General features: G+C 34.7%; 1 protein-coding gene across 1 annotated transcript in view; it reads left to right on the top strand.

Moving 5' to 3' along the window:
• WDHD1 (WD repeat and HMG-box DNA binding protein 1) overlaps positions 1–27,421 on the top strand; it is a 55,706-nt gene that overhangs the window by 8,058 nt on the left and 20,227 nt on the right. The window contains exons 4-16 of the mRNA XM_029239607.1: positions 2,297–2,448; positions 3,120–3,231; positions 3,407–3,457; positions 4,445–4,540; positions 8,207–8,299; positions 9,129–9,235; positions 9,454–9,595; positions 13,541–13,751; positions 16,385–16,572; positions 18,451–18,635; positions 21,453–21,694; positions 23,823–23,960; positions 25,586–25,742. Coding sequence (XP_029095440.1) covers positions 2,297–2,448; positions 3,120–3,231; positions 3,407–3,457; positions 4,445–4,540; positions 8,207–8,299; positions 9,129–9,235; positions 9,454–9,595; positions 13,541–13,751; positions 16,385–16,572; positions 18,451–18,635; positions 21,453–21,694; positions 23,823–23,960; positions 25,586–25,742 — 1,874 coding nt within the window. The remainder of the gene's footprint in view (positions 1–2,296; positions 2,449–3,119; positions 3,232–3,406; positions 3,458–4,444; positions 4,541–8,206; positions 8,300–9,128; positions 9,236–9,453; positions 9,596–13,540; positions 13,752–16,384; positions 16,573–18,450; positions 18,636–21,452; positions 21,695–23,822; positions 23,961–25,585; positions 25,743–27,421) is intronic.

Here is a 27,421-nt window from a genome sequence, read left to right as displayed (position 1 = left end):
TTTGCATATCTATAGAATAAAGTTAAAAAGACTTAACCCCAACATGTTAATGGAAATTACTTCACAAGAGTAGGGAAACTCACTGTCTGCTCAGGACAGTTTCGTGTTTTTTTTCCTACAATAAGTATGTACTGCTTTTGTATGTGAAAAAGACTTTAAAGAAGAAAAAAGTGAAAGTGGGCTTATGGTAGTTTCCTAGGGCTACGGTAACAGGTACCTGGGCTTAGGATTTAGACATGTCTTTTAGGGGCCACTATTGAACTGACTACAAGGCTCATATTCAGTGCTAAAATATTTGGCTTTAGGAATGGAGTTTATAATTCTTCAATGAAATGATGTTACCAAATAGCCATGCAAAGTTGACAATTTCATTTAAAGCATAATTGCTTATAAATATGTAAATATGTACTTTATGGATTCAGTGCTATAGGGAAGTACAATTAGGTGCTTTATTTGAGAACAAAGCAGAAAAAAAATCACCCTCCAAAATAGTGAAACTGGGATATATCAACATATTTGTAGGTAGTAATAGTTAACACTTGCATAGTATTTTACGTTGTCTTTAACAAAGGTAAGGAGAGGTACGTGGAATTATCTCCATTTTATTCTTGGGAAAATCAAAGCTCAGAGGAAAGTCAAACACAGTGGGCCCAAGTCATCCTGTGCTGGGTTCCATTCCTCCCTATCCACCAGGGAGAAGAATAGTCGGACCAGATCCGGACCACAGCTCTGATCCTTTGCATGGTTTCTTTTTCTTAAATTTTTACTAGTTGACACCGTATACTGGTAGTGATTTGGTTTCCCAGTAGATTTGTTTGAAAATGACTTCAAAGCAAGGCCTTTATTCAGGTCTCCCAGGTGAGTTAGTGCTGTTATATACTTCAACATTTTCACATGAATAGAGGGCTAAAGTTTTGTTAAAGAATTACCAAGATTCTTTACTAGAGCTAACTGAGGATGCTTAGTCAGTATTCTACTAAGAAATCTGTCTGCGAAGTAAAGCACAGCCAAGGTTGCAAAATTTCTGGACATGCACACAAATAAATAGTTGGTGTTTCTGCAGTTTTGCCAAAGAACACTTAGCAGTATCAGTGTTGTGTTGAGTTGTTTATAGCATTTTGTTGATTTTCTTCTGGTTTTCACATTTAAATTATTGTTAGCTTAACTTCAACATTATGAATTTAGTTTATTATGGATTTAATTATATACAGTAGTTGTAATGTAGGCATAAACAGTATTTTTCACCAGTTTTCCAGTAATTGAACTTGAAGGTGTTTATCACAGTTCAAATTTGAATCATCTATACTGTTATTTGAACAGATGTATACATTTCCCCAAATGTTGCTATATAGTAACATGTCATTGTATTACCAGGTTCTTTTCCCATTAGAATGGGAGCAGATGCTGTAGATAAGCTAAGGGTCCTAAGTGCGCAAATACGGCTGAGACCTGTTGCTATAGGGTAAAGTATGTTAATTAACAAACTTGAGTAGTTTGTTTCTTTTGGTAGTTATCATTTAATATAAATTAATAAATTGACCATATGATATATCGAATTGTATATGAGGTTGGTAGACTATGATTTACTCCATCAGGACTTAATTCTTCCTGGGTAAGTAATAAAATTAAGGTGGGAGGGCAGATCCCTGACCTTTTATGATTCTTAGCTGAAAGCTGTGCAAAACAACGGTGTTTGCAGATCATTTTCGGATCCTAAAACTTTCTATTTAGTGTTTTTAGAACACTAAACACTGCGCTTCCACTGCAGGGGGCACAGGTTCGACCCCTGGTTGGGGAACTAAGATTCCGCATGCCCTGCAGTGCGGCCAAAAAAAAAACAAAAACAGGAGCCATGGATTCATGGATTCGCATTTAGACTTTACCCTACTCTGAAAACACATCTAATGATTGTTTTCTGGAAACACAGGGTAATACTAATTGTGTCCCTTGTGCTCTTCCCTCATTGAGATTAGCTATGTTTTCTTGTTCTGAGTCTCCTTCTTATGACATTTGGGAATCCACAAAAACACTATTTAAATATTTTTCTTGCCAGAAGTACAAGAGAAATCAGAGGCTAAAAGTTTGGCTGATGAAGAGGGAATTAAATTTTCTAAAGGCAGCAAGTAAATTTTTCTTGCTAATAGCCATTTCAGAAAAATTATATATTGATTATTTTTCTCTTGACATGAACTACATTTATAAGGGTTTTTTTTGTTTTTTACCGGATTTTTAACTATGGAGAGACTCCCAGTTAATTAACTAATTTTTGCCAATGTTTCTTTCATTTTTCTTTTAGAATGGGAAATTGGTCACTGCAGTATCTAACAATACTGTTCAAGTGCACACGTTCCCTGAAGGAGTTCCAGATGGTATATTGACTCGCTTCACCACAAATGCAAACCATGTGGTCTTTAATGGGGATGGTGCAAAAATTGCTGCTGGATCTAGGTAAGGCTCTTTGATATCAGAAAATGAAACAATATTAGAACAAAATGGCCTCATTCATTGGATTCAGGGTAACGTTTTCAGGACTCTGTACCTTCTTTGTTGTTGTTATTTAATTATTATATTCAAGTCTTCTTACTGTTAAAGGTTTTTGATGACAGACTTGTGCTTCTTTGTGAATTGAGGTATATTGCTTTGCTGACAGCCTGCTCAGTAAATGCTGGAAAAGACTGGGGAAAGATGATAGTTGGATACAAAATTTTAAAAATTATTTTTGGTACAACCTAGACTGTACAATCAGGATTTTTGTTGTTTTTCTTGTTGCTTATTTGTCATAAGAAAAAAATGTAATTGATGAATTGCTGAGTTGGAGTAAAAGGCATAATGCTTTTAAAAATGGTTGTGGCTGTAATTAGATGAGCAAATAATAGAAGCTTAAGATCTAACTAAGGAAGCCACTTTCTAAAAGTATTTATATTTTAACATATGAGAAATCTTGAGTTATGTTTTTAGCATCTTTATAGACCAAAACTAAAAGGTAATATGGGTGCCAAATTTCACATGTTGCTATAAAGAAATTATGGCATTTACTCATTACTTTGAAATATTTGGGTCATAGCTTTTGAGAGTCTTTTGTATTGACATTTATTGATGTACGTTACACTTGTTCTTAGTGATTTTCTAGTCAAAGTTGTGGATGTGGTGGATTGCAGCCAACAGAAAACATTTCGAGGACATGATGCCCCTGTTTTAAGTCTTTCCTTTGACCCTAAGGACATCTTTCTGGTAATCATTTTTTTCCCTCTCTTTTTGCATTTTTTGCGAATATGTTTAAAACTGTGAGAGAATTAGCAGAAAGTTTCACACAATTGTTAAAAGCCTCTTTAATTTATCAGTTGAACCAGTCTCCATATAGTATTATGGCTGTAACTATAGAGAAATCTATTGTTTTATTCTGCAGGCATCAGCTAGTTGTGATGGATCTGTCAAGGTGTGGCAAATTTCAGATCAGGTAAGCTCATCAATTTGAATTTAAAGCTTTTTGCCTATTTCCATCATATATTGGACGTTACATAATGTATTATTGGACCAAATTAATAATTCTTCTTCATAGTTTGTTTCTTTTGAGTAACATTAAATACTGGTTTTGTGATCAAATTCCCCAACGATCTAAGTAAAAGTAAATATGTTGAAGACTAATTGATTCTGTATCTAATCACAAAGGGAAATTCAATCATTATATATTTATAAGCTAACTACCATATGTTGGTCCCCAGGTGTTGGGGATACGAAAGTAAGGCATGGGCCACACTTGATTTGGAGAGTCACATAACTTACTCTGACCCAGCCTGGTAATAGCTTTAAAGGAGGTATGAAGAAAGTGCTTTCTGGATTGGCAGAGGGAACAATGAATTCTTCCTGAGGCAATCAGAGAAGGCTTGGCATTTCTAGGAATGATGTAGCTGATGAGAAAAACATCCCTCACAGATACGCTTCAGCTCATAGCCACAGTTTCTTCCCTCACTTTTGAACTATTAAAAGGATTGACTTTGACACCTTAACATTTGGTAGTAGATCTCTCAAGTTTATTTTCATAGTTACTTTAAGATTTTAATGTATTGGGGTTTTTTTTGTTTGTGTACGTTTATTCAGTGAGTATACTGTTTGCTTATTCTACATAGGAAATACTCCTATTTGAGTTAATTATTTAAGACTTGTGCTCTTTATAACTGTGAAAAACATAAAGTAACTTAGGTAAATCAAATATTATAATTAGGTTAAAGTGAATTAAGTTGCTTTTTTCCGAGCTATCTATCAGTTTGAAGAAACCACTTATTAAATGTACTCAGTGCTGCGTATCTTTTTTTGGGAGAATTTTCATAAGGGGAAATAAATTTTCTTTTTTTTCTTTTGGCATTTTATTTTTAATTTTTATTTATTTAAAAAGATTATTTTTCAGTTACAAGACTTACATTTTCTTTTTTTTTTTTTTAATCAGACATGTGCTATCAGTTGGCCACTGCTGCAAAAATGCAATGATGTGATAAATGCAAAATCAATCTGCAGACTTGCTTGGCAACCAAAAAGTGGGAAGGTGAGTGACTCTTATTTTGTTTTATGTTTTGTTTTGTTTTTAAAATATTTATTTATTTACTTCTTTGGTTGTGCTGGGTCTTAGTTGCAGCACACAGGCTCCTTAGTTGTGGCATGCGAACTCTTCAGTTGTGGCATGCATGTGGGATCTAGTTCCCTGACCAGGGAGGAACCTGGGCCCCCTGCATTGGGAGCACAGAGACTTAACCACTGCACCACCAGGGAAGTCCCTTATTTTGTTTTAATTATATGTTCCAGTCCTTGTTATCTTTGAATGTAAGAATAGTTTTTTTAATTGTAACTATTTCATTCAGATTATAAATTTTAGAGCTCCAAGCAAATTAATTATTGAAATGCTGTAAGAAACATTTCAACTTTTTAAAGGCTCTTTTTTGAAGAGTACATTTGGCAGGAATGAATTGATTTTACCTTTTTCTTTACATTCATGTTTTTTTGTGTTTTTTTTGTGTGGTATGTGGGCCTCTCACTGTTGTGGCCTCTTCCGTTGCGGAGCACAGGCTCCGGACGCGCAGGCTCACCGGCCATGGCTCACGGGCCCAACCACTCCGCGGCATGTGGGATCTTCCCGGACCGGGGCATGAACCCGTGTCCCCTGCATCGGCAGGCGGACTCTCAACCACCGCGCCACCAGGGAAGCCCTACATTCATGTTTAATGGGGCAACTTTGGAAACAGTCTTGTTATATCAACTCTTACTACTAGTGTTTAACGTTTTAGAGGTACTAGCTGATACAGTTAGACAATAGAAAGATATGAGAGGTTTGAAAGAAGGGAAGGATAATGCTCATTATTTGCAAATGAAATGCTTGTATACGAGGAAATCCCAAGAAAATCAACTGGGGGAAAAATATTACTAATAAGAAAATTCAGTAAGGTAGTTGGAAGCAAAATTAATATACGAAACCTATAGTCCTATATACAAACAGTAGCCATTTAGAAAACATGGTGAGAGAAAATAATGCACTAACTGTGAAATCAAAAAAGATTTTAAAATTTTAAAAAAAGATAAAATAACTAGGAATAAACTTACCAAAAAATGTGAAAGAGCTATGTAAAGAAAATTTAAACATGCTACAAAGAAGAGTAAAAGAAGACTTAAATAGAAAAAAATGTATCCCATTCTTTTTCGTTATTTATTTATTTATTTATTGAGGTATAGTTGATTTACAATGTTATATTAGTTTCAGGTGTACAGCATAGTGATTCAAAATTTTTATAGATAATATTCCATTTAAAGTTATTATAAAATATTGGCTATATTCCCTGTGCTATATAATATATCCAAAAGGATAAGCTAAAAAGCTTATTTATTTTATACATAATAGTTTGTACCTCTTAATCCCCCACCCCTGTTTTGCCCTACCCCCTCCCCTCTTCCCACTGGTAACCACTAGTTTGTTCTTTATATTTCTGAGTCTGTTTCTGTTTTGTTATATTTATTCATTTTATTTACTTATTTTTATTTTATTTTTTAGATTCCGCATGTAAGTGATAACATACAGTATTTGTCTTTCTCTCTCTGACTTATCTCACTAACCATAATACCCTCTAGGTTCATTCAAGTTGTTGCAAATGGCAACATTTAGAAAAACGCATAGAAAAATATATCCTATTCTTAGAAATGAACTTTTGTTATAAAGATGTCAGTTCTTCCCTGAATTATCTATAGTTTTGAAGCATTCAATATAAAATATCAGTAAGACGTTTGGGGGGACCAAATAGAACTGATTCTAAAGCCATATGGAAAAGCAAAAGTCTTGAAAAACAAAAGTGGTAAAGTTTAACTCAATCAGATATAACATTATAATGCTATGGGAATTAAAAGTGTGATACTAATTCATGAATAGACAGATATCTATTAAACAGAGAGATAGATCCAGCATATATGGGAATTTAGTGTATTATAAAGGTGGAGAAAAGGAGATTTAATAAATGTACTGGCAAAGGACATGAATACCAGGAGGTGAGAATTACTGAGAACCATCTTGGAGACTTCCTATCACATGGTGAATCTCATTGTATAGGTATTTGCTGTATCATCTTTTTAACTTCTCTGCATATGTGAAAATTTCCAGAAAAAATTTATAAACTCAACAATATGAAAAGTAAAAAAATAAATATTTCAGTGTCAAGGGACAAATGATAAACTGAGAAAAAGTTTGAAACAATATGACAGAGCTAATTTCCTTAATATTCAAAGAGTTCTTGTAAATCAATAAGATCCCAGTAAAAAGATGAACAAGGACATGAGCAGACAGTATACAGAAAAAGATACACAGATGGCTTTTAACATATGAAAATACATGCAACCTTTCATACTAAAAGAAATACAAATTGAAATATGATTGTCTATTTTTCATTTGTCAGATGGTCAAAGATCAAAAGTTTGATATATACTGTGTGGAAGAGGATGTGGCAGTTTTTATTAGAATGAATGACCAGTAGTACTAGTTCTAGGCATATATTTTATAAACATATTTATTCATATGTACTACAGAGTATGTATAATGAAAATGTTGTATCATTGTTTATAGTAGCAAAAGATTGTAAACATCCTGAATGTTCATTAATAGAGAACTGGTTAAATAAACTGTGGAATTTATTCCTGGAAATGGAATACTCTGCAACTGTTAGAATGAGGTATATCTGTGAGTCTTCACATGGAATAATCAGTCTTTAGATATATTAAAAACATCAAGCTGTAGAGCAGTAGGTATAGATAGTAGATAGAATGCTACTGTTTAATTGTGTGCCTATTTGTGTATAAGTACATATGCATTCTTATATGGTCTATGCTTATGTTTTTTGCCTTTGGGAAGTAGAAATAGGATTTAGGGATTGGAGGGAGACTTTCTTTTCAATGTATGACCTTTTGTGTCATGTAAACTTTTAAGGGTACATTCTGCACTAAAGTGATAGTTGGGAAATCCAGTATGTATTTATTCTTTGCTTATGAAACAATCTAATTAATTTAAAAAAATTTAAACATAGTTTTACTATTCATAAATAATACATTTTTCTTCGTTTTTTGATAAGCATGGAAAGAATATGTCAGTTTTATTTTTTCTACTAATCTGTTTTTTGGAAGTATATGTAAGAAGATAAGTTTCCTTTTCCAAAGATATTCAAAGTATTTTGGCTCTGTTTCTCTCCTGCCAGCAAATAAGATGAATTTTTAGATCCAAAGGGCTTATATTCCTTAAGAAATAGTGTTAAAAATATTAGTGACTATAAGTTCTCTGTCTTTCAGTGCAAGCAATAATGATCATCTCTCATTCTTTTTTTTTTTTTTTGTGGTACGCGGGCCTCTCACTGTTGTAGCCTTTCCCATTGCAGAGCACAGGCTCAGCGGCCAAGGCTCACAGGCCCAGCCACTCCGTGGCATGTGGGATCTTCCCAGACCGGGGCACGAATCCGTGTCCCCTGCATCGGCAGGTGGACTCTCAACCACTGCGCCACCAGGGAAGCCCCATCACCCATTCTTTATCAAAATTTTAAGTAGCTTTCTGAGTTTTGTTAGTTGCCAGTTAAAATACAAATTTGCTTTTATGTTTTTTAGTTTTATTTAGATGAATTTTCTGCTCTTTTTTCTCTTTAAACTTAATTTAGTGTAAACTTTTGTTTAAATCATTTATCTTTCCTAATAGTTACTAGCAGTTCCTGTGGAAAAATCTGTTAAGCTATATAGAAGAGAAACTTGGAGTAATCAATTTGATCTTTCAGATAATTTCATCTCTCAGGTAGGTTTTGTAGGTGATACTTTCAGTAAGCTAATGGGAATAGTTAATGCATACTTTGCTTTAATACAATTACAGCTAAATATTGTTGGAAATGGAGAACAACTCCAGACTGCTGTGCATGTGTCCACCTTTTACCCCTCAGCCTTTCTTCACTTAGTGAATAACTAGTAGATAAGTCTTTGCTAGGTCCTATCTGACCTTTCTCCTTTGTGAAATTTGGTAAGAAAAATCTTTTAATTTATAAGAAGTCAAATTTAACCCTAGCATAGTATTAGAATAGGTAATTCTCACATTATTAGTAATATTTATTGTTAAGTGAGTTTCATTGAGACTTGTGACTATGGACACTGGAGTTTTAGAGCAGGAAAGGTTGTTAGTCTGTGTTTCTTTCTCTCTCTCTCCCTCTCCCCCTGCCCCCTTCTCTCATATATACCCATTTTGCAGTTAGGAAACAGAGGCCCAGTAGGTCAGCAATGGCTTAGTACGATTCACTTCACTTCCTAGTTCTCTTCATCTTGATGGTGACTGCTAAGAGGATAACTTGTGTTGTCTTTCTTTCTAGGATAAAAACATTTTTTAGCTTTTGCTTTTAAAATTGTGCTAGTGTAATTTTCTTGTGATAAAGTAAAAGCTGCTATTACTTTGATTGTTGAATATTATTGAAAAAGAAAGTTAAAAAGTAAGCAAACTTTGTCTTGCTGTTTATGTATCAGATTTAATTAGAAATTGCATACAATAAGGGTTATAAAAATTTGAATTTGGTAATAAAATGAGTTTTTAGTTTTAAATTATATGAAATTATTATTTATTTATTGTTTTTCTTTACTAGACCCTAAATATAGTAACCTGGTCTCCTTGTGGACAATATTTAGCTGCAGGGAGTATTAATGGTTTAATTATAGTTTGGAATGTGGAAACCAAAGATTGCATGGAAAGGTATGATTCAGTAAATCTTTTGTCTCTTTTTTGCTTATTTCTATTAGATGTTTGTTTTTTTTATTATTAAACATTTCACATCTGCAATCATTAGATTGTTAAAATGCAGACATATAGCTATGTTTATCAAAACTTTTTCTAACTAAAATTTACCTAAAGAAATGTATAGCTTATATTTTTCTTGACAGTGTTTTAAGAATTCACTTTTTAATTTTTAGGGTGAAACATGAGAAAGGTTATGCAATTTGTGGCCTGTCATGGCATCCTACTTGTGGTCAAATAGCTTATACTGATGCAGAAGGAAATCTGGGAGTCCTGGAGAATGTTTGTGACCCCAGTGGAAAGATGTCAAGCAGTAAGGTAATAAGTAATAGGGTAGAACAGTTTCTTCAAAGTCTTTCTGTGGCCATATGAATTTGGGAAACACCACAAGCTACATTACTTTCTTTGAAAATTATAATTTATGTTATTAGATGTTCAGTAATGCTCTATCACAAAGAACGTTTAAACTTGTTTAACCTAATGTTTCCCAAATACGTTTTACTAAGGAACTTCTTTCCCTCCATATAATATCCATTAATATTTCATGGCTTTCCAAGGAATACCTTTGTGAAAAACTGTAATTTTTTAGTATCCTGGTGTTCTAGGTGTTTTTAGTTAAATAAATGTTTTATAGATGAAAATTAGTTAATAACTGTATTAGTTTAGCCTAAGTTTTTCTGTCATGAATTCCCTTAACTCTTAAAGCTAACTATATACTTCTTATGCTTAGCTGCACAGCCTGACTGAACTGCTTTAAACAGGCTGCCTTGTTTTTGTTCATTATTTCCCCTGAGGTGCCACTTAGCTTGCCTGAGTCCCCAAAGATTCAGATCCAGGGACACTGGGTACAATTGAGTGGTGTTGGGTGAAGGAGGAATACTGTACTGAAAAGGATTAAATGAAAATGTATATACTTGAACGTTGAAATTCCCAGCTCACTTTTCATACTTGGCTCCCAGAGTGTTGTCAGCCAGTCTTAATGTTTTTCAGGCAGGAGATTGGAAGATCTTTGGGGAATCCATGTAAGAAAAAACCAAAACAGAGAAATTCTTTATTTTATTTTATTTTTATTGAAGTATAGTGATTCATAATTTTTAAAGGATGTACTCCATTTATAGTTATTATAAAATATTGGCTGTATTCCCTGTTGTACATATCTTTGTAGCTTATTTTATACAGTATAGCTTGTGCCTTTTAATCCCCACCCATATATTGCCCCTCTCCCCACCCCTCTCCCCACTAGTTTGTTCTCTGTATCTGTGAGTCTGTTTCTTTTTGTTATACTCACTAGTTTGTTATATTTTTTATATTCCACATGTAAGTGATATCATATAGTATTTGTCTTTCTCTGTTTGACTTATTTCTCTTAGCATAATACCTTAAGCTCCAAGTCCATCCATGTTGTTGCAAATGGCAAAATTTCATTCTTTTTTTATGGCTGAGTAGTATTCCAATATCTATCTATCTGTCTATCTATATCACATCTTCTTTATCCATTCAGCTGTTGATGGACACTTAGGTTGGTTCTATAACTTGACAACTGTAAATAATGCTGCTATGAACATTGGGGTGCATGTATCTTTTCCAGCTAGTGTATTTGGTTTTTTTCGGATGTACACCCAGGAGTGGAATTGATGGGTCATATGGTAGTTCCATTTTTAGTTTTTTGAGAACCCTCCATACTGTTTTCCGCAGTGGCTACACCAATTTATATTCCCACCAACAGTGTAGGAGGGTTCCCTTTTCTCTACATCCTTGCCAATATTTGTTATTTGTGTTCCTTTTGATAATAGCCATTCTGACAGGTGTGAGGTGATATCTCATTGTGGTTTTGATTTGCATTTCCCTGATGATTAGCAATGTTGAGCATCTTTTTGTGTGCCTGTTGGCCATCTGCATTTCCTCTTTGCAAAAATGTCTATTCAGCTTTTCTGCCCTTTTTTTTTTTTGCGGTACGCGGGCCTCTCACTGTTGTGGCCTCTCCCGTTGCGGAGCACAGGCTCCAGATGCGCAGGCTCAGCGGCCATGGCGCACGGGCCCAGCTTCTCCGCGGCATGTGGGATCTTCCCGGACCAGGGCACGAACCCGTGTCCCCTGCATCGGCAGGCGGACTCTCAACCACTGTGCCACCAGGGAAGCCCTCTCCCCATTTTTTAATTGAGTTGTTTGTTTTTTTGATGTTGAGTTGTATGAGCTGTTTATGTATTTCGGATATTAACCCCTTATCGGTCATATCATTTGCAAATATTTTCTCCTATTCAGTAAGTTGTCCTTTTGTTTTGTCAAAGGTTTTCTTTGCTATGCAAAAGCTTTTTGGTTTAATTAGGTTTCATTTATTTATTTTTGCTTTTATTTCCTTTGCTTTAGGGTTCAGCTATGAATAGCATTTACATGGTCATAATTAATCTAAATACTGTAAATTGATCCAAGCAAAATGAGAATATATCTATATTGGGTGGACAGGAGTAGGAGAATGGTGTATATGCATACAAGGGAAGTAGTGGTGGTTGAAAAATGGCACCAAATCCTCATCTTTCTTAACAGAAAGAAGTTAGTAACATCTATTAAATAGGTAATTAAAACTGAAAAATCAAAAAATTTCACTGGAATATGATTTACAAGTGTGGAGGAAAGTATCAAAAGAAACAATTGAGAGCAGAGAAGTAAGTCGGAGGCTGTGCAGAGGATTGTTTTCATTTTTATATTAAATCTTATAACACTGACTAATTTATATGCGTGTCTAACGTTGATAAAAAAGAAAATTAAATTGAGAAACAATTTTTAGTTCAACAACAATGTCCTGTTGTATAGCACAGGGAACTATATTCAGTAACCTGTGATAAACCATAATGGGAAAGGATATGAAAAAGAATACATATACATATAACTGAATCAACATAAATTAATACAACACTGTAAATCAACTGCGCGTCCAGAGCCTGTGCTCCGCAACGGGAGAGGCCACAGCAGTGAGAGGCCTGCGTACTGCAAAAAAAAAAAAAAAATTTTAAAAATTTTAGTTTAAAGGTCACCTCTTATAAAACCTTAACCCTTCTATCCAGAATTGCCCACTCTCTCCTTTTTGCTTTTACTCCTCATAGTACATGTTTCTGTTACAACACCTCTCACCGTAAGTTAAAACCCTCATTTTTGATAAGAAAGTCTGAAAAAAGTTCGCGCAGGCTCAGCGGCCATGGTGCACGGGCCCAGCCCCTCCGCGGCATGTGGGATCTTCCCAGACCGGGGCACAAATCCGGGTCCCCTGCATCGGCAGGCAGACTCTCCACCACTGCGCCACCAGGGAAGCCCCCTCCCGAAAAAAGTTTTTGACCAACTTGAGTACATAAGCTTTTAGGACTATGGATAAAATAGTTAAATATCTTCTTATAGCATTTATCAATAGTTATTAATTTAATTATTCAAATCATTTGTTTAAACATATGAATTTAGAAGTATTTTTTCTGTTCTCTCATTTCTTTAAATGTCAACTTTCCAGAACACAGTTATATGCGCTTCCATCTAAAAGATTTGTGATATAGTCCCTTTTGAATCCATTAATGGTGTTCTCATTAGACTTTTATACCCAACTATAAGTTTCCATTGACTTAACATTGTACAGTTTTTATTCATTCTGTAGGAATAATTGTGATCCTTACAATGTATCTGCTTACTATTCACTTTTTAAAGTGATCTCAAAAATTGTTTACAGTGACATTCAGTACTTGCAATGATATGTTCATGTTCCTAGGAATCAATGATTAATGTTGGATTTATTTACCACTCTTGTTTTTCTTTTGGTTCTATTTGTTTACTTCTATAAGCATCAAAAAATACCCCAAAGACAAGCTTTAACTGAGATCATTTAAAGTAAACATCTTACCTAAGCAGTATCTTGTTCAAAATAAAAGTAAATGAGAGAATATCTTATAATGAGAGACTTTGTAAGGACTCATAGGTGACTTCTTTTCTGGAGAATGATTGTGAGGAATAAAATTTTGCTTTATATTTGGGTATACACATGTATTTTTTTACATGTCTGTCTCATACTTCCACCTTATCCGTAGACTATAGGCATTTAAAGTAAGGACTAGGTCTTATATAAATATAATACAATCCTCATAAACATATTTGTTAATTATTTTTACCAAGGCACTTGCTTACTGGGTAGAGTTTATAGGTGCATATTAAAAGATTGCCTTTTGAGTAATTGTGTTTATCTAAGTAGTTCACTAATACTTTCTAATTTGTATTAATTTGTTCAAGGTATCCAGCAGGGTAGAAAAGGATTATAATGATCTTTTTGATGGAGAAGATACAAGCAGTGCTGGTGATTTTCTAAAGGACAATGCAGTCGAAACCCGCTCTTTTTCGAAACAGATTATGAATGATGAGGAAGATGATGATGACCTCATGCTGGCTTCAGGTCGTCCTAGACAGCGAAGTCACATCCTAGAAGATGATGAAAACTCAGTTGGTATGAGTTGACTTTGTGAATGGGATGATCCATCTTACTGATCAATATTTTCAATTTTTTATTAAAACTATTATTTAAAGTCAGTACTGGATTGGTAGAATGTAGCTATAGCATTAAATACGTATGTTGAAAAAGGTTTCAAAACAATGATCTAAGCTTCTGCTTTAGCAAACTAGAAGAAGAGGAAATTAAACCCCAAGCGAGCAAACGGAAGGAAATGAGAAAGAACAGAATTCAATGAAATTGACAACCAAAAGCTATAGAAAAGTCAGTAAAACCGAAAGCTTATTCTTTGAAAAGATCAATAAAACTGATAAATCTCTATCCTGATTGATCAAGAAAGAAAGACACAAATGACTAATATAAGAAATGAAAGGGGTATCATCACCGTGTATCCCATAGACCTTCACTATCCAATATGATAGCCACTAGCCACTTACGGCTTTTGAGCACTTAAAATGTGGCTAGTTCAAATTGAGGTGTGTTTTAAGTATAAAATGCAACCAGATTTTGAAGACAGTACAAAAAAGACAATGTAAAATATCTTGGTCATTTTTTACATTGAGTACGTGTTGAAATTATATTTTAAATGCAGTATATTATTACAATTAATTACACCTGTTTCTTTTTACTGTTTATGGCTACTAGAAAATTTTAAGTTACATATGTAACTCACATTATATTTCTGTAAGATAGCACTGCTATTAATAACAAAAGTTTAATAGGTGAATATTATGAACAACTTTGTGTCCATAAATTCAACAACTTAGATAAAATAGATAAATTCTTTGAAAGACACAAACTACCAAGCTAACTCAAGAAATAGGTAATCTGGCCGCAACTAAAAGATCCTGGGTGCTGCAACTAAAGATCCCACACGTGGCAACTAAGACCCGGTGCAGCCAATTAAATACATAAATAAATATTAAAAATTTTTAAACAAAAAGAAATAGGTAACCTGAATAGTTTGGTATCTGTTAAAGATACTGGGATTGTAATGAAAAACCTTTAAATAAAGTGACTGTTACAACTTATATGCTAAAATTAACACATTTGAACATTACCAAGTGAAATACCAGTGTACAGTGGTAAGTTGTGCTGCATTTAAAGCATATAGGGTTTATAGGATAGCACTCCTCAAATGTTTGGTTTCAGGAGCTCATTACATTCCTAAAATTTTTTGAGGACCCCAAAGAAAATTGTTTGTGGAGTTATATTTATTGTTATTTACTATGTTAGAAATTAAAACTGAGAAATTTTTAAAATATTCATTTTAAAGTAACATTAATAAACTCATTATATGTAAATGAAAATAACATTTTTTATGAAAATAAAACAACTCTAGAAAAATATTATTTTGCAGATCTTAGCATAGAAGACAGCTGGATTCTTTCATGTGCTTCAGGATTCAGTCTACTGCCATATATTTGTTTTTGTTTGAAGTATGTGAAAAAAATTTAGCCTCACACAATATGTAGTTTGAAAAAGGAGAAGTATTTTAATAGCCTATTGAAAGAATTGCGGATATTCTTCTTCGATGTTGCACCAAAACGCAACAAATGATAATTTCTTAAAGATTACTTGCAATGTGGAATCTGAAAACTTTTCGGTGAACTTTTCAACTCTATTATTACATTAAAATCCATTGGTCTAACTTGAATGGATCTTTTACCATGTTTGATTTTTTCACGTATGCATTGTTAATTTGGAAAATACTGTTTCCTGAGCTTTGCAGACCTTCCTAATATTGACACGTTATCCAGAATAATATTTGTTAGTATCATCGCCAATCTCATCAGAAGTTTTTAAATATTACAAAGCAGTCAAGCTCGTGGTGGCAGATACACGTTTTTCACTATTCTGATTTTCGCTTGAAAGCTCCAGTTTTATCATTGACCACAAATTCTGTCAGTTATTTTTCTTAAATGACCAGCTCACTTCATTTTTAAGAAAATGTTTGCCACATACTTGATAAACCATAGTTTATCTGGTATTTCCAATAAAAATGGTGTTACATGAAAAAATTAGCTAGTTCAGCTTACAACTCAATTGCAGAATTGCTTTTTTTTTTTTAGACAAACCTCACAGTTTTTTTTTTTTTTTTTTTTTTTTTTTAATTTTTTGGCCGCACTACACAGCATGTTTTTTTTTTAAATTTTTTGACCGTGTTGCACAGCATGTGGGATCTAGTTCCCTGACCAGGGATCGAACCTACAACCCCTGCATTGGAAGCACAGAGTCTTAACCACTGGACCACCAGGGAAATCCCCCATCACAATTCTTTATGTACACTTCCCATTTTAACACAGAGAACATTTTTTAAAAATCTATGCAAAGATCAAGATTTAATAAAATTAATATTTTTACCATTTTTACTGCAATTGGTTAACAATACACTGACTACTAATACAGATTGGTGCCACTGCTTTGATTCATGCTAAGGTACCAGCAGTTTTACCCTCCATTGCTTTTGAATGATCACTGCAGATGTTAACACAGTGAAAGAGGCAAATAGTATTAAAATGTTAGTATTACTAAATATGAATGGACAAGGTTATTAGATTTCGTAATGCTTTTCTTTTTCAAGGTAATAGGTATTTATGATTCTCTAATTATAATCCTTTGTTTTCTAGATGTTACAATGATAAAAACTGGTTCTAGTTTTCTCAAAGAAGAGGAGGAGGACGATCAGGCAGGCAGCATTCACAATCTACCAGTTGTAACATCCCAAAGGCCATTTTATGATGGTCCTATGCCAACGCCCCGGCAAAAGCCATTCCAGTCAGGTTCTACACCCTTGCATCTCACTCACAGATTCATGGTAAGCCTTTCATCTACATGTAACTTTAAAATAGTTTTATCTCACTTTTAAGCATTTTATCTCACTGTAGTTAATTTTGTGTGGTAAAAATATTTGTTAAAAACCTTGGTTAACTGGCCTGGAACACTTTGGTTGATTATAATTTTGTGCTTGATTTATTTTATGGTTAACTCCCAGTTTTAATCTTATTTCAACCTTATTATTGAATGTTGTGTTAAATAAAATTCTGCTTTGCAAAATGACATATAATGAACATAATAAATGTGACTGTATATCTTGTAGTACCTCTTGGCTATACTTCCAAACTTTACTTCTCATATTAGTTTTTATATAGGAGATTGTACTGATTCCAGCACACTAGTTAGAAGGTGTTTTTTAGAAAGCAACCACTGGTATGGTATACTATTAGAAGGTGATAAGTGCTATGGAAAAAAAAGCTATCTGCCCCTTTTCCCCATGCCAATGGAATATATTCTCCAGAAGCCCAGAGATTTTTCTGTTTTGTTTACTGATAGCACTTAGAACAAGGTATGGCACAATAGGCATTCAATATATATTTATGGATGAATGACTATATTAACTTTTTGTCTTAAGTTTGAGAACTAAAAAAGTTTAATATTTTTATTTGTTGATTATTTGAGGTTTTCCACTGAGGACTTTGACAGTTGTCCTTCTTAAATTGCATGGTCCTGGCATAAATTTGTAGATAAATATTAAAGGTGATGTTTTATTAAAAAAAAAACAACCTTTTTATTGCCATCAGTAATCATCATCAAGTAATAGATCTTAATTTTTCTAATATTGTCAAATACTTTATAGTTGTATTTGTGGTAGGGGAAAGGAAACACTAGGGCCTACCCTACCCTGCGTAGTGTGAGCCTGTAGTGTACATGAGTGGAAGACAGGTTTTCTAAATGGTATCAATTTATGCTGCCTTTTTTTTTTAATTCCTGTTTTTGTTTTTTGTGTGTGTGTGTGTGTGTGTGTGTTTAATTATTTTTATTTAGTTTTGGCTGTGTTGGGTCTTCGCTGCTGCGAGCAGGCTTTCTCTAGATGCAGCGAGCGGGGGCTACTCTTTTGTTGCAGTGCACGGGCTTCTCACTGCGGTGGCTTCTCTCGTTGCAGAGCACAAGCTCTAGGCATGCGGGCTCAGTAGTTGCAGCACATGAGCCCTAGAGCATGTGGGCTTCAGTAGTTGCCATGCGTGGGCTGAGTAGTTGCAGTGCACAGGCTTTAGGACTCATGGGCTTCAGTAGTTGTGGCACGTGGGCTCAGTAGTTGTGGCTTGCAGGCTCTAGAATGCAGGCTCAGTAGTTGTGGCACACGGGCTTAGTTGCTCCATGGCATGTGGGATCTTCCCAGACCAGGGCTCGAACCCGTGTCCCCTGCATTGGCAGGCGGATTCTTAACCACTGAGCCACGAGGGAAGTCCTATGCTGCCTTAAAATGTATATATTTATGCCACAACTGTAAACCAGTTAGTTGGACCAAAGGAAATACGCAGTCATATTTGTAAGTAAATACATTTTTGAAGTGTTTTGTTTGATGAATTTAATGGTTCAGTTGTCCAAAGGTGAATTGTAAAGTATTTTTTTATGACAGTAATATAATTTTTTAAAATATTAGGTAAAATATTCCATTTGCTAATAAATAAGTATATATGTACCTTCTTCTCATGAGGAAGAGAATAATTAGTAATTGTTGCTCCGATGTTACTGCTGTTACCTGAAACTATTTAGAGGTAAGTAAGCTGTGGTTGCTCCCATAACTTAATCCCTGATACAGACTACATTATTTGTTAACTTGTACTATTTTAGTCTATTGATTCTAAGAACTTTACTCTTTCTCAGACTTGTATTTCACCTTACATGTTTGTAGGTGTGGAACTCTATTGGAATTATTCGCTGCTATAATGATGAGCAAGACAATGCCATAGATGTGGAGTTCCATGATACCTCCATACACCATGCAACACACTTAGCAAACACTTTGAATTATACAGTAGCGGATCTTTCCCATGAAGCTGTTTTGTTGGCATGTGAAAGCACTGATGAACTAGCAAGGTAAATTCAAGATTATTAGGAAGAATTTGTTACTGTTGAACTGTTGTACTAAAATGTTGAAATTCAGTACAAAAAGTTTGTAAGACAAAAAACAAAATTATGTCTTTTATAATATGGAATTTCAGAAGGAAGAGTTTAGTACAAATAGCAGCACACCCGTAATACCTCAGAACATATGTCTGTTTTTGCTTATTTGTCCCCTTCTTACATAAGAGTAATACACGGATTAATTGTAAACAAGCAAGCTTAAGTAGTACAGAATTTTTAGAAAATGAAAATTCCCCCCAGAATTCTACTGTCAGATATAAGTACTGTTAACAATTAACAGTTAATCTAATCCCAGCCTTGGACAACTACTGATGTAGGTTTTGTCACTATAGATTAGATTTGAAACTTCTCTTTAAAAAAAAAAAAGGAAAAACACACTAAAAATGTTATTAGTACTATTTGTCATTTTGACTTTTTAACTTAAAAAACTTTAACTTAGATATATTGGTTGCTAGGTAGGTAGGTAGATATAGAGATAAGAAAATTATGATGGAAAAGCAGTGGATGCAGAATCTGTATTTTTTTTAAAGAAGAAAAAATATTTTATTCAGCTTTGTTATTTCAGCCAGTTTGCCCTGTTAATTTTTTCAGCTGATCATAGTGCTTATACACTTGATCACAGATTTTACTAACTCCCAGGTGATTTGAAATTAAAATCCTTCTGACTAGATATATTAGTTCCTCGCTGCTCAAATTATGGTCCACAAACTAGGGGCGTGGGTCACGTGGGAGCATGTTGAAAACACAGAATCACAGACCCAAACCCAGACCTTCTGAGTCAGAATCTGCATTTTAACAAGATCCTCAGGTGATAGAGTATGCATTAAAGCCTGAGAAACACCAAATTGGGTTATTTTAATATTTTAATTGGTTTCCTAATTTACACATTGTAAAATCAACTCAATACTTTATTATTGAATTAAATCAGTTTACTAAAATAACCACTGTTGACTCAGTGTCTCTAACTCAGAATATCTTACATAATTAGAACATTTATTTCCATGGCAATTTTTTTAAATTGAAGTATAGTTGTTTTACAATGTTATGTTAGTTTTTGCTGTATAGCAAAGTGATTTAGCTATACATATGTATACATTCTTTTTTATATTCTTTTCCATTATGGTTTATCACAGGATATGTAGTTTCCTGTGCTATACAGTTGCACCTCAGTGTTTATCCAATTCTGTGTATAATAGTTTGCATCTACTAACCCCAGACTCCCAATCCATCCCCTCACATCCCCCTTCCCCCTTCGCTCCATGTGCAATTTTGATTTCAGATTGTTAAGATTGTTATGGTTTCCTGACTGATCATTGTTCTTCTCTTTGTTTTCCTAGATATATTATTTCAGAGTCATATACAATGTTATCCTTTTATTTATTTTATTTTATTTTTTAAATATTTTATTGAAGTGTAGTTGATTTACAATATTATGTTAATTACTGCTGTACAGCTAAGTGATTCAGTTATATATATTCTTTTTCATGTTCTTTTCCATTATGGTTTATCACTGGATATTGAATATAGGTTCCTCTGCTATACAGTAGGACCTTGTTGTTTATCCATGCTATATATTCTAGTTTGCATCTGTTAATCCCAAACTCCCAATCCTTCCCTCCCCCACCCACCCTCCCGCTTGGCAACCACAAGTCCGTTCTCTATGTCTGTGAGTCTGTTTCTGTTTCTTGGATATGTTCATTTGTGTTGTATTTTAGATTCCACATATAAGTGATACCATATGATATTTGTCTTTCTCTTTCTGATTTACTTCAATTAACATGATAATGTCTAGGTCCACCCCGCCACCCTTTTTTTTTTCCGGCTGAGCTGTGTGGCTTGGGGGATCTTAGTTCCCTGACCAGGGATTGACCCGCATCCTCAGTAGTGAAAACGCGGAATCTTAATCACTGGACCGCTAGGGAATTCCCATCCCCCTTTATTTTATTTTTATTTATTTATTTATTTTGGCTGCACTGGGTCTTCGTTGCGGCACGTGGGATCTTTTAGTTGCAGCACGCGGACTTCTTAGTTGTGGCATGCATGCCGGATCTAGTTACCCAACCAGGGGTGGAACCCAAGCCCCCTGCATTGGGAGCGCAGAGTCTTACCCACTGGACCACCAAGGAAGTCCCTCATCTCTCTTTATTTTAAATTTGAATTTTAAATTACTGTTTAGGAAGTCAGTACTGCCTCTGATTCTAAATACTATGGTATCTACGTTTTGAAGCTTAAGTTTCATAATAACTTGCATGTATGTAAATATGCAAAGAAAAAAGACTGGAAACACAAATCAGATTGTTAGCAGTGGTTGGTAATCTTGCTGGTGGGATTATGATTTCTTTTTTCTTTTTCTCTTTGTTCTCCCATATTGAATTTTCTTTTTTGCAAAGAGAGGACTCTTGCCTAACATTTTGATGCTTTCTTCCTTTTTAGAAATTTGGTTGTGATTTTTGTGTGTATCTGCAGCCTAGGGTCACACTCTGCTGATTTTATCCTGCTTTTTTTCATTTAACATTATATTGTGAGCATTTTCCTGTATCTTTAAATATTCTTCAGTAACATGACTATTAATGGTTTTAACATAGTTCATTTTAAGGATATTTCATAATTACTTTCTTAAAGCCATTTTTGTATTATTTGTGTGTAATAGAAAAATAAACTATTTGATTGTTACTGGGTGTAATGATTAGTTATATATATGTATAAAATATCAAATTTGATATTTGATATTTGAAAGTTTGATTGTTTCTGTCTTGTTTTAACTTTTAGCAAGCTTCACTGCCTGCACTTTAGTTCATGGGATTCAAGCAAAGAGTGGATAGTAGACATGCCTCAGGATGAAAATATTGAAGCCATATGTCTTGGTCAGGGATGGGCTGCTGCTGCCACTAGTGCCTTGCTCCTTCGCTTGTTTACCATTGGAGGTGTTCAGAAAGAGGTCTTCAGTCTCCCTGGGCCTGTTGTGTCAGTGGCAGGACATGGAGAACAGCTTGTCATTGTTTATCACAGAGGTAGATTTTTTCTACTATTTTATAGTTTTACCATGACCTGAAGTAAAATGGAAATTACTTAAGCTTTTTTTCTCTCTGTTTTGGATTGTATCTCCTTTTGCATTTATTTTAGTATTTGAATCAGTATAATCTTTGTACAGAATTTTGTTGTATTCACTAATAGCAATGAAAATGAAAACATTTTATTTATAGAAAAACTGTACTATAGAAAGAATTCTAAGGTAGAGTTTGGTTAATTGCTTCCATGTCTATATCTTACAAGAATTATCAGAGTTGAAATGCCTCAAAAAATAAACTAACTCCTTGTGTGAAGGACCAAAGCAACTTTGAATGTGACTTAAAAAGTTGTTGCCTCCTTTTCCTCACTTCATATTCTGTCCTCAGTCCCCATCGCTGTGCTAAGGCTGGTTTTATTAAGGTTACCGATGATCTTTTTATGCTTATTTATTTAAATAATTCCACCAGAAATACTTTCTTCTCTTGGCTTCTGTGATGTCACTCGCCCATTTATTTTTCCTTAGGAGCTGATAACTCTTTGAGCTCCTTTGCTGGCTCCTATTCCTATGCCCCCCTCTTAGCTGGAGTACTCCAGGGTGCAGTCACAGCCCCCTTCTTTTCCTTTCACTAGGTCAGGAGCTATTAGTCTTTCGAACGCTTAGCCCTAGTGAGAAATATATTCTATGTTGCTATTCTATACATACCTGCAGATATAACTAGAATGAAAGTCTCATGGACAATATTTACTCTTTGATTTCATTTTTCTTTAAATTCTGGTTGTAACTCTGGATTGATTTCATGACTCACAGGTCAAAAAATGCAGTTTGAGAAACTACTTTGGGATATCTCATTAACACCCATGGCTTTAATACATCTATATGTTCATGACTTCTAAATTAATATCACCAGCCCTACCCCCTCCTTGTGTCTCCAGACTTACATATCCAATTGCCGACTTGAAATCTCTATGTAGAGTTTTGATATTTATCTCATACTTAACTTGGTCACAATAAAGCCTCTGGGCTTTCTTTTTCCTTCCAAACTTGCTTCTTAGTTTTTCCATTTCAGTAAACGGCATACTATCAATCTAGCTACTCAAGCCAGAAATGTTAAGAGTTATCCTTTCTTTCCCTCACATCCCCACATTGCTGACTTTGTCAGCAAAGTCATTATCATGTCAGTTCACACAATGCATTGCACATCTGTCTCTTTTTATCTCCACTAAAACCTCAGTGCAACCCAGACATCATCTCTTGGACTGTTGGAATAACCTCCTAACTAGCTTTTCAGCTTCAATTCTTGCCTGCCACAATCCATTCTCCACATAGAAGCCTAGGTGATTTCTTAAAAACAAATCCAATCACTTCCCTCTTCTGCTCAGAATCCTCTGATGTCTTCCTATTGCTTTAGAATAAAAATCAAACTTGTTATCCCAGGTGGCAAGGTCCTACATGATCTGACATTTGCCTGCCTCTTCAACCTCATTACTTACCACTTTTTTTCTTGTTACTGGTTCTGGCCCTACTGGCTTCTTTGTGTTCTTCAAACTCACCAAGCTTGTTCCCAACTTAGGCCCTTTTCATTAGCTTTTCCCTGTCTACTGTAGTGCCCCTCCCCCTGTCGTTTGGATGGCTGACTCCAACTTGCAAATCATATCTCGGTTTAAATTTCACTTTCTCAAAAGGCCACTTTTGTCTGTCCAATCTAAAGTAGCCACTCAGTCTGACACTCTGTATCACATTAGTATTTTCATCTTTGATCATGACACTTAGTATTTTCTTTCTTTTTAAATTAGTTTTTCCTCTCCTACCTGAATATGAGTTTCATGAGAACGCTGACTTTGTCTTGTTTACCATTGTAGCCTCAGTACCTGGTACAAAGTAAGCTCTCTTTAAATATTTCTTGAGTGAATGAATTACCACTTATAAACACTTTATATAAATAGTCCATGTAACATACTATTCTGCTTCTAATCCCTGAATGGTGCCTCAGGTAAGTGGATTATCTATAAAAAGTACTGCTAATTTAGGAATTTATCACAAAATAAAATTCAATTCAGAGAAAATAATTTAAACTACATCATAGCTAAATAACCTTTGATACCTGATTTATATTTACATTTTCTCACTAGGTACAGGATTTGATGGGGATCAGTGCCTTGGAGTTCAACTGCTGGAGCTGGGGAAAAAGAAAAAACAAATTTTACATGGTGATCCTCTTCCTCTTACAAGGAAATCCTACCTTGTATGGCTTGGCTTTTCAGCTGAAGGCAAGATAAATTCATTTATATTAAAGTCATTTCTCAAGAAGAAAATTGCTTCATTATTTATTCCTAATTAATTTGCTTAAAGATAAATTGTCTATATTTTATGTTTAAATTTATTTATTTTAATATATTGGCAGAACTGGAAACTGGAATTTCCAGGTGAGGTAGCCACTGTTTTATGTACAAGATCTCTTCTTCATCAGAATTCTGATTAGAAAACTTACAAAGAGGGAAATAAATTTTTCTGAAAGTTTATTAGCTAGCAAAAAGGAGATACAAATCAGTGTTCAAGTTTTGGCTTTTTTAGCAGATTCTACGTGAAAATCAGAATTTTCTACTGATTTCCACTACAGTAACCACTAACCACATGTGGCTATATATAGCGCACTTGAAAAGTGGCTAATTTGAGTTGAGATGTGCTATAACTATAAAATACTCTCCAAATTTTGAAGGCTTAGTATGAAATTTTAAAAATGTAAAAAATTTCAATAATTCTTTTATATTGATTACATGTTAAAATGATAATATTTTGGATATATTGGATTTAATAAAATATATTATTAACTTCACTTTTTTTTCCCCTTTTGTCATGTGGCAGGAGGAAATTAAAAATTACATTTGTGGCCCACATGATATTTCTGTTGAACAGTGTGCTGTTGTAGACTCACTTAACAGTGGGTTATGACAGATGATTTGAAGGACACTGAGGAGTACCTTATTTTAAGGCACTTGTTAACCCTGTCTTCTGGCTTAAATATTTCTATTATTGGAGATTCATGCCCTTTAATTACATCATTGGAAACTCCAGTTTGTCTTTAAAAAAACCCAACCATTTCTGTATATGTTTTCTACTGGGATATTAATTAGTCACTTATGCTTTAATAATGTGACCATTAATAACTTCCATTCGTATAGCTTTATTTTTTACTCCCAGTTACCAATCAGATCTAGACCCTGAGGAAACTGCTGTTTGCAGAGTAAGAGGGGCGTGAAGTCACAGAGAAAAAAAGGATAATTAGGGAATTTGCCATGTACTTCCTGAAATGGGAGCAGAGTAGGTGGGAAACAGGGATGTTACTTGTTTCCTAGGTAAGCCTAGGAGCAGAACAGTGGGGAACTGTTGGGGAACAGAACAGTGACAAGGCCAAGAGAGGGGGGAGGAAGAAGAGTACTAAAGACAGATTTCTCTACATCACCACCTTGCATTAGGTTCTTCTCATTTTTCCAAGTCTCTCTTGACCAAGGAAACTTCAGATTCAATTTTAACTTCTTTACTGAAATTGGCTTTGAAAAACTGCTGTATTCCAGCAGGTGGCATAGTTTTCTCTGAATTGATCAGGGTTTTTTTTCCTCTTTTTTTTGGATAAATTTTAGTCACATCACATGCAATTTTTTTCTCCTTTGATTCAGTTAGGCCTTACTCTATGTGGTTAGTGAAATTTTATGGGAAATAATCTTGGATTATTTGCCTTTTGGGTTTTGGGGAGGTTTTTTTTTGTTTGGTTGTTTTTTGTTTGTTTTGCTTTTGAATTGAAAGTTGATTGATTGGTGTGTGTATTTGAAAAAGGATTTATTTAACAAGTACGTAGCTATGTTTCCAGGTGATTTGTTTTTCTGTTGGTATATAGGTACCCCATTTTATGTGGATTCAGAAGGCATTGTTCGAATGCTTAACAGAGGACTTGGTCATACATGGACTCCTGTATGTAACACAAGGGAACACTGCAAAGGAAAATCTGATCACTACTGGGTGGTTGGTATCCATGAAAATCCCCAGCAACTGAGGTGGGCTATTAGAAAATGCTTAGCTGACTCTTTTTAAAAAGTACTTTGAAATTCTTTATTATGCTTATCTTTAAAGGTATTTTTAAAGTCTTTAACCTTAGCTCATTTACTTGCTTTCCGTATTCACTAAATTAGGAATTTGTTTACATTCACTTTGAAGTTTTCAACCAGTTACTTGACTTGGAACCTATTGAGCAAAATAGAAACTAAGGGAATTCCCTGGAGGTCCAGTGGTTAGGACTCTGCGCTTCCACTGCAGGGGGCATGGTTTTAATCCCTGGTCAGAGAACTAAGATCCCGCAAGCCGAGCTGCATGGCCTAAAAAAAGGAAAAGAAAACAAGTTTATTAGTGTGACTAGCATTATTTCAGCCAGATAGGGAGGGGAGTTTTGGGTAAACATCACATTTCATCTTTTATTATAGCTTTTTATTTTAAACTTTGATTTAGAATTGAATATATAATTTAGTTGCTTTTTGAGATTTTTAGCTTAATTATTGTTATAGGGGAGTGGGCTAGTAGAAATTTAGTAGTTGACTGCAAGTGTAGAATTCTCAGTACATATAGTCTCTATTCAGTATTGTGTTGAGTATTTACCTCTTTTTTGACACCGGATATCTTCTTGGTCTAAAAGACTGTCAGTGACATTGGACAGATACTTGGTGAACAAAGAAGTCTGTGCTTTCATGGAGCTTATAGTCTGATTGGGGAGACAGATAACAGAAACAACTAAATATTAATTACTACTTAGAATAAATACTACCCATTAATCTGAGCAGACCCATGATAAAGAATAACAGAAGAGCATTTTCTAGATAGTATGGTCATAGAAGACTCGTTTTTTTTTTTAATAAATTTATGTATTTATTTATTTATTTTTGGCTGCATTGGGTCTTCATTGCTGTGCACGAGCTTTCTCCAGTTGTAGTAAGTGGGGGCTACACTTCGTTGTGGTACACAGGCTCTAGGCTTGCGGGCTCAGTAGCTGTGGTACATGGCTCAGTAGTTGTGGCCTATGGGCTCTAGAGCGCAGGCTCAGTAGTTATAGTGCACGGGCTTAGTTGCTTCGCAGCATGTGATATCTTCCTGGACCAGGGCTCGAACCTGTGTTCCCTGAATTGGCAGGTGGATTCTTAACCACTGTGCCACCAGGGAAGTCCCAGTCATAGAAGACTCTTAATGGAGGTAGTATTTAGAATGAGACCTGGTGGCCAAGGGGGTCTGTTATGGAAGAATGGATTGAAAAGCAATCCATGAAGAGTAAACAGCATGTACAAAGGCTGTGAGTTCAGAAAGAACTTGGTGTGTTTGAGGAATTAAAAGGATGTAAACATGGCTGGAGTACAAAGAAGCAAGAGGTAGCAGGGAATATAAATCCAAGTTGGTATCAGTAAGTTAGACATAGGCTGCATTATAGGCCATGATAGAGAAGTTTGGATTTTCTTTGAAGTATAACAAGAAGTCATTCAAGTGTTTTATCCAGGGGAATGATATAATCTGATTTATACTATAAAAAGAAAAATGTATGTGGCAAATGGATTGTCAAGGGTAGGACTGGAAGCAGGGAGACCAATTTTTCAACCAGGGGTTTTTCCACTCTTCTGGGGATGTTTAGAAATGTGGGGTATTGTTTTTAGTTGTCACAAGGATTAGGGCTTACTCTGTCATTCGGAGTAGGCTG

This window comes from Monodon monoceros, unplaced genomic scaffold (assembly GCF_005190385.1).
Source record: "Monodon monoceros isolate NGI ecotype Baffin Bay Population unplaced genomic scaffold, NGI_Narwhal_1 Super_Scaffold_21, whole genome shotgun sequence".
Lineage (NCBI taxonomy): Eukaryota > Metazoa > Chordata > Mammalia > Artiodactyla > Monodontidae > Monodon > Monodon monoceros.
Note: the sequence above shows the minus strand (reverse complement) of the source record. Positions and strands in the feature narration are given on the sequence as shown.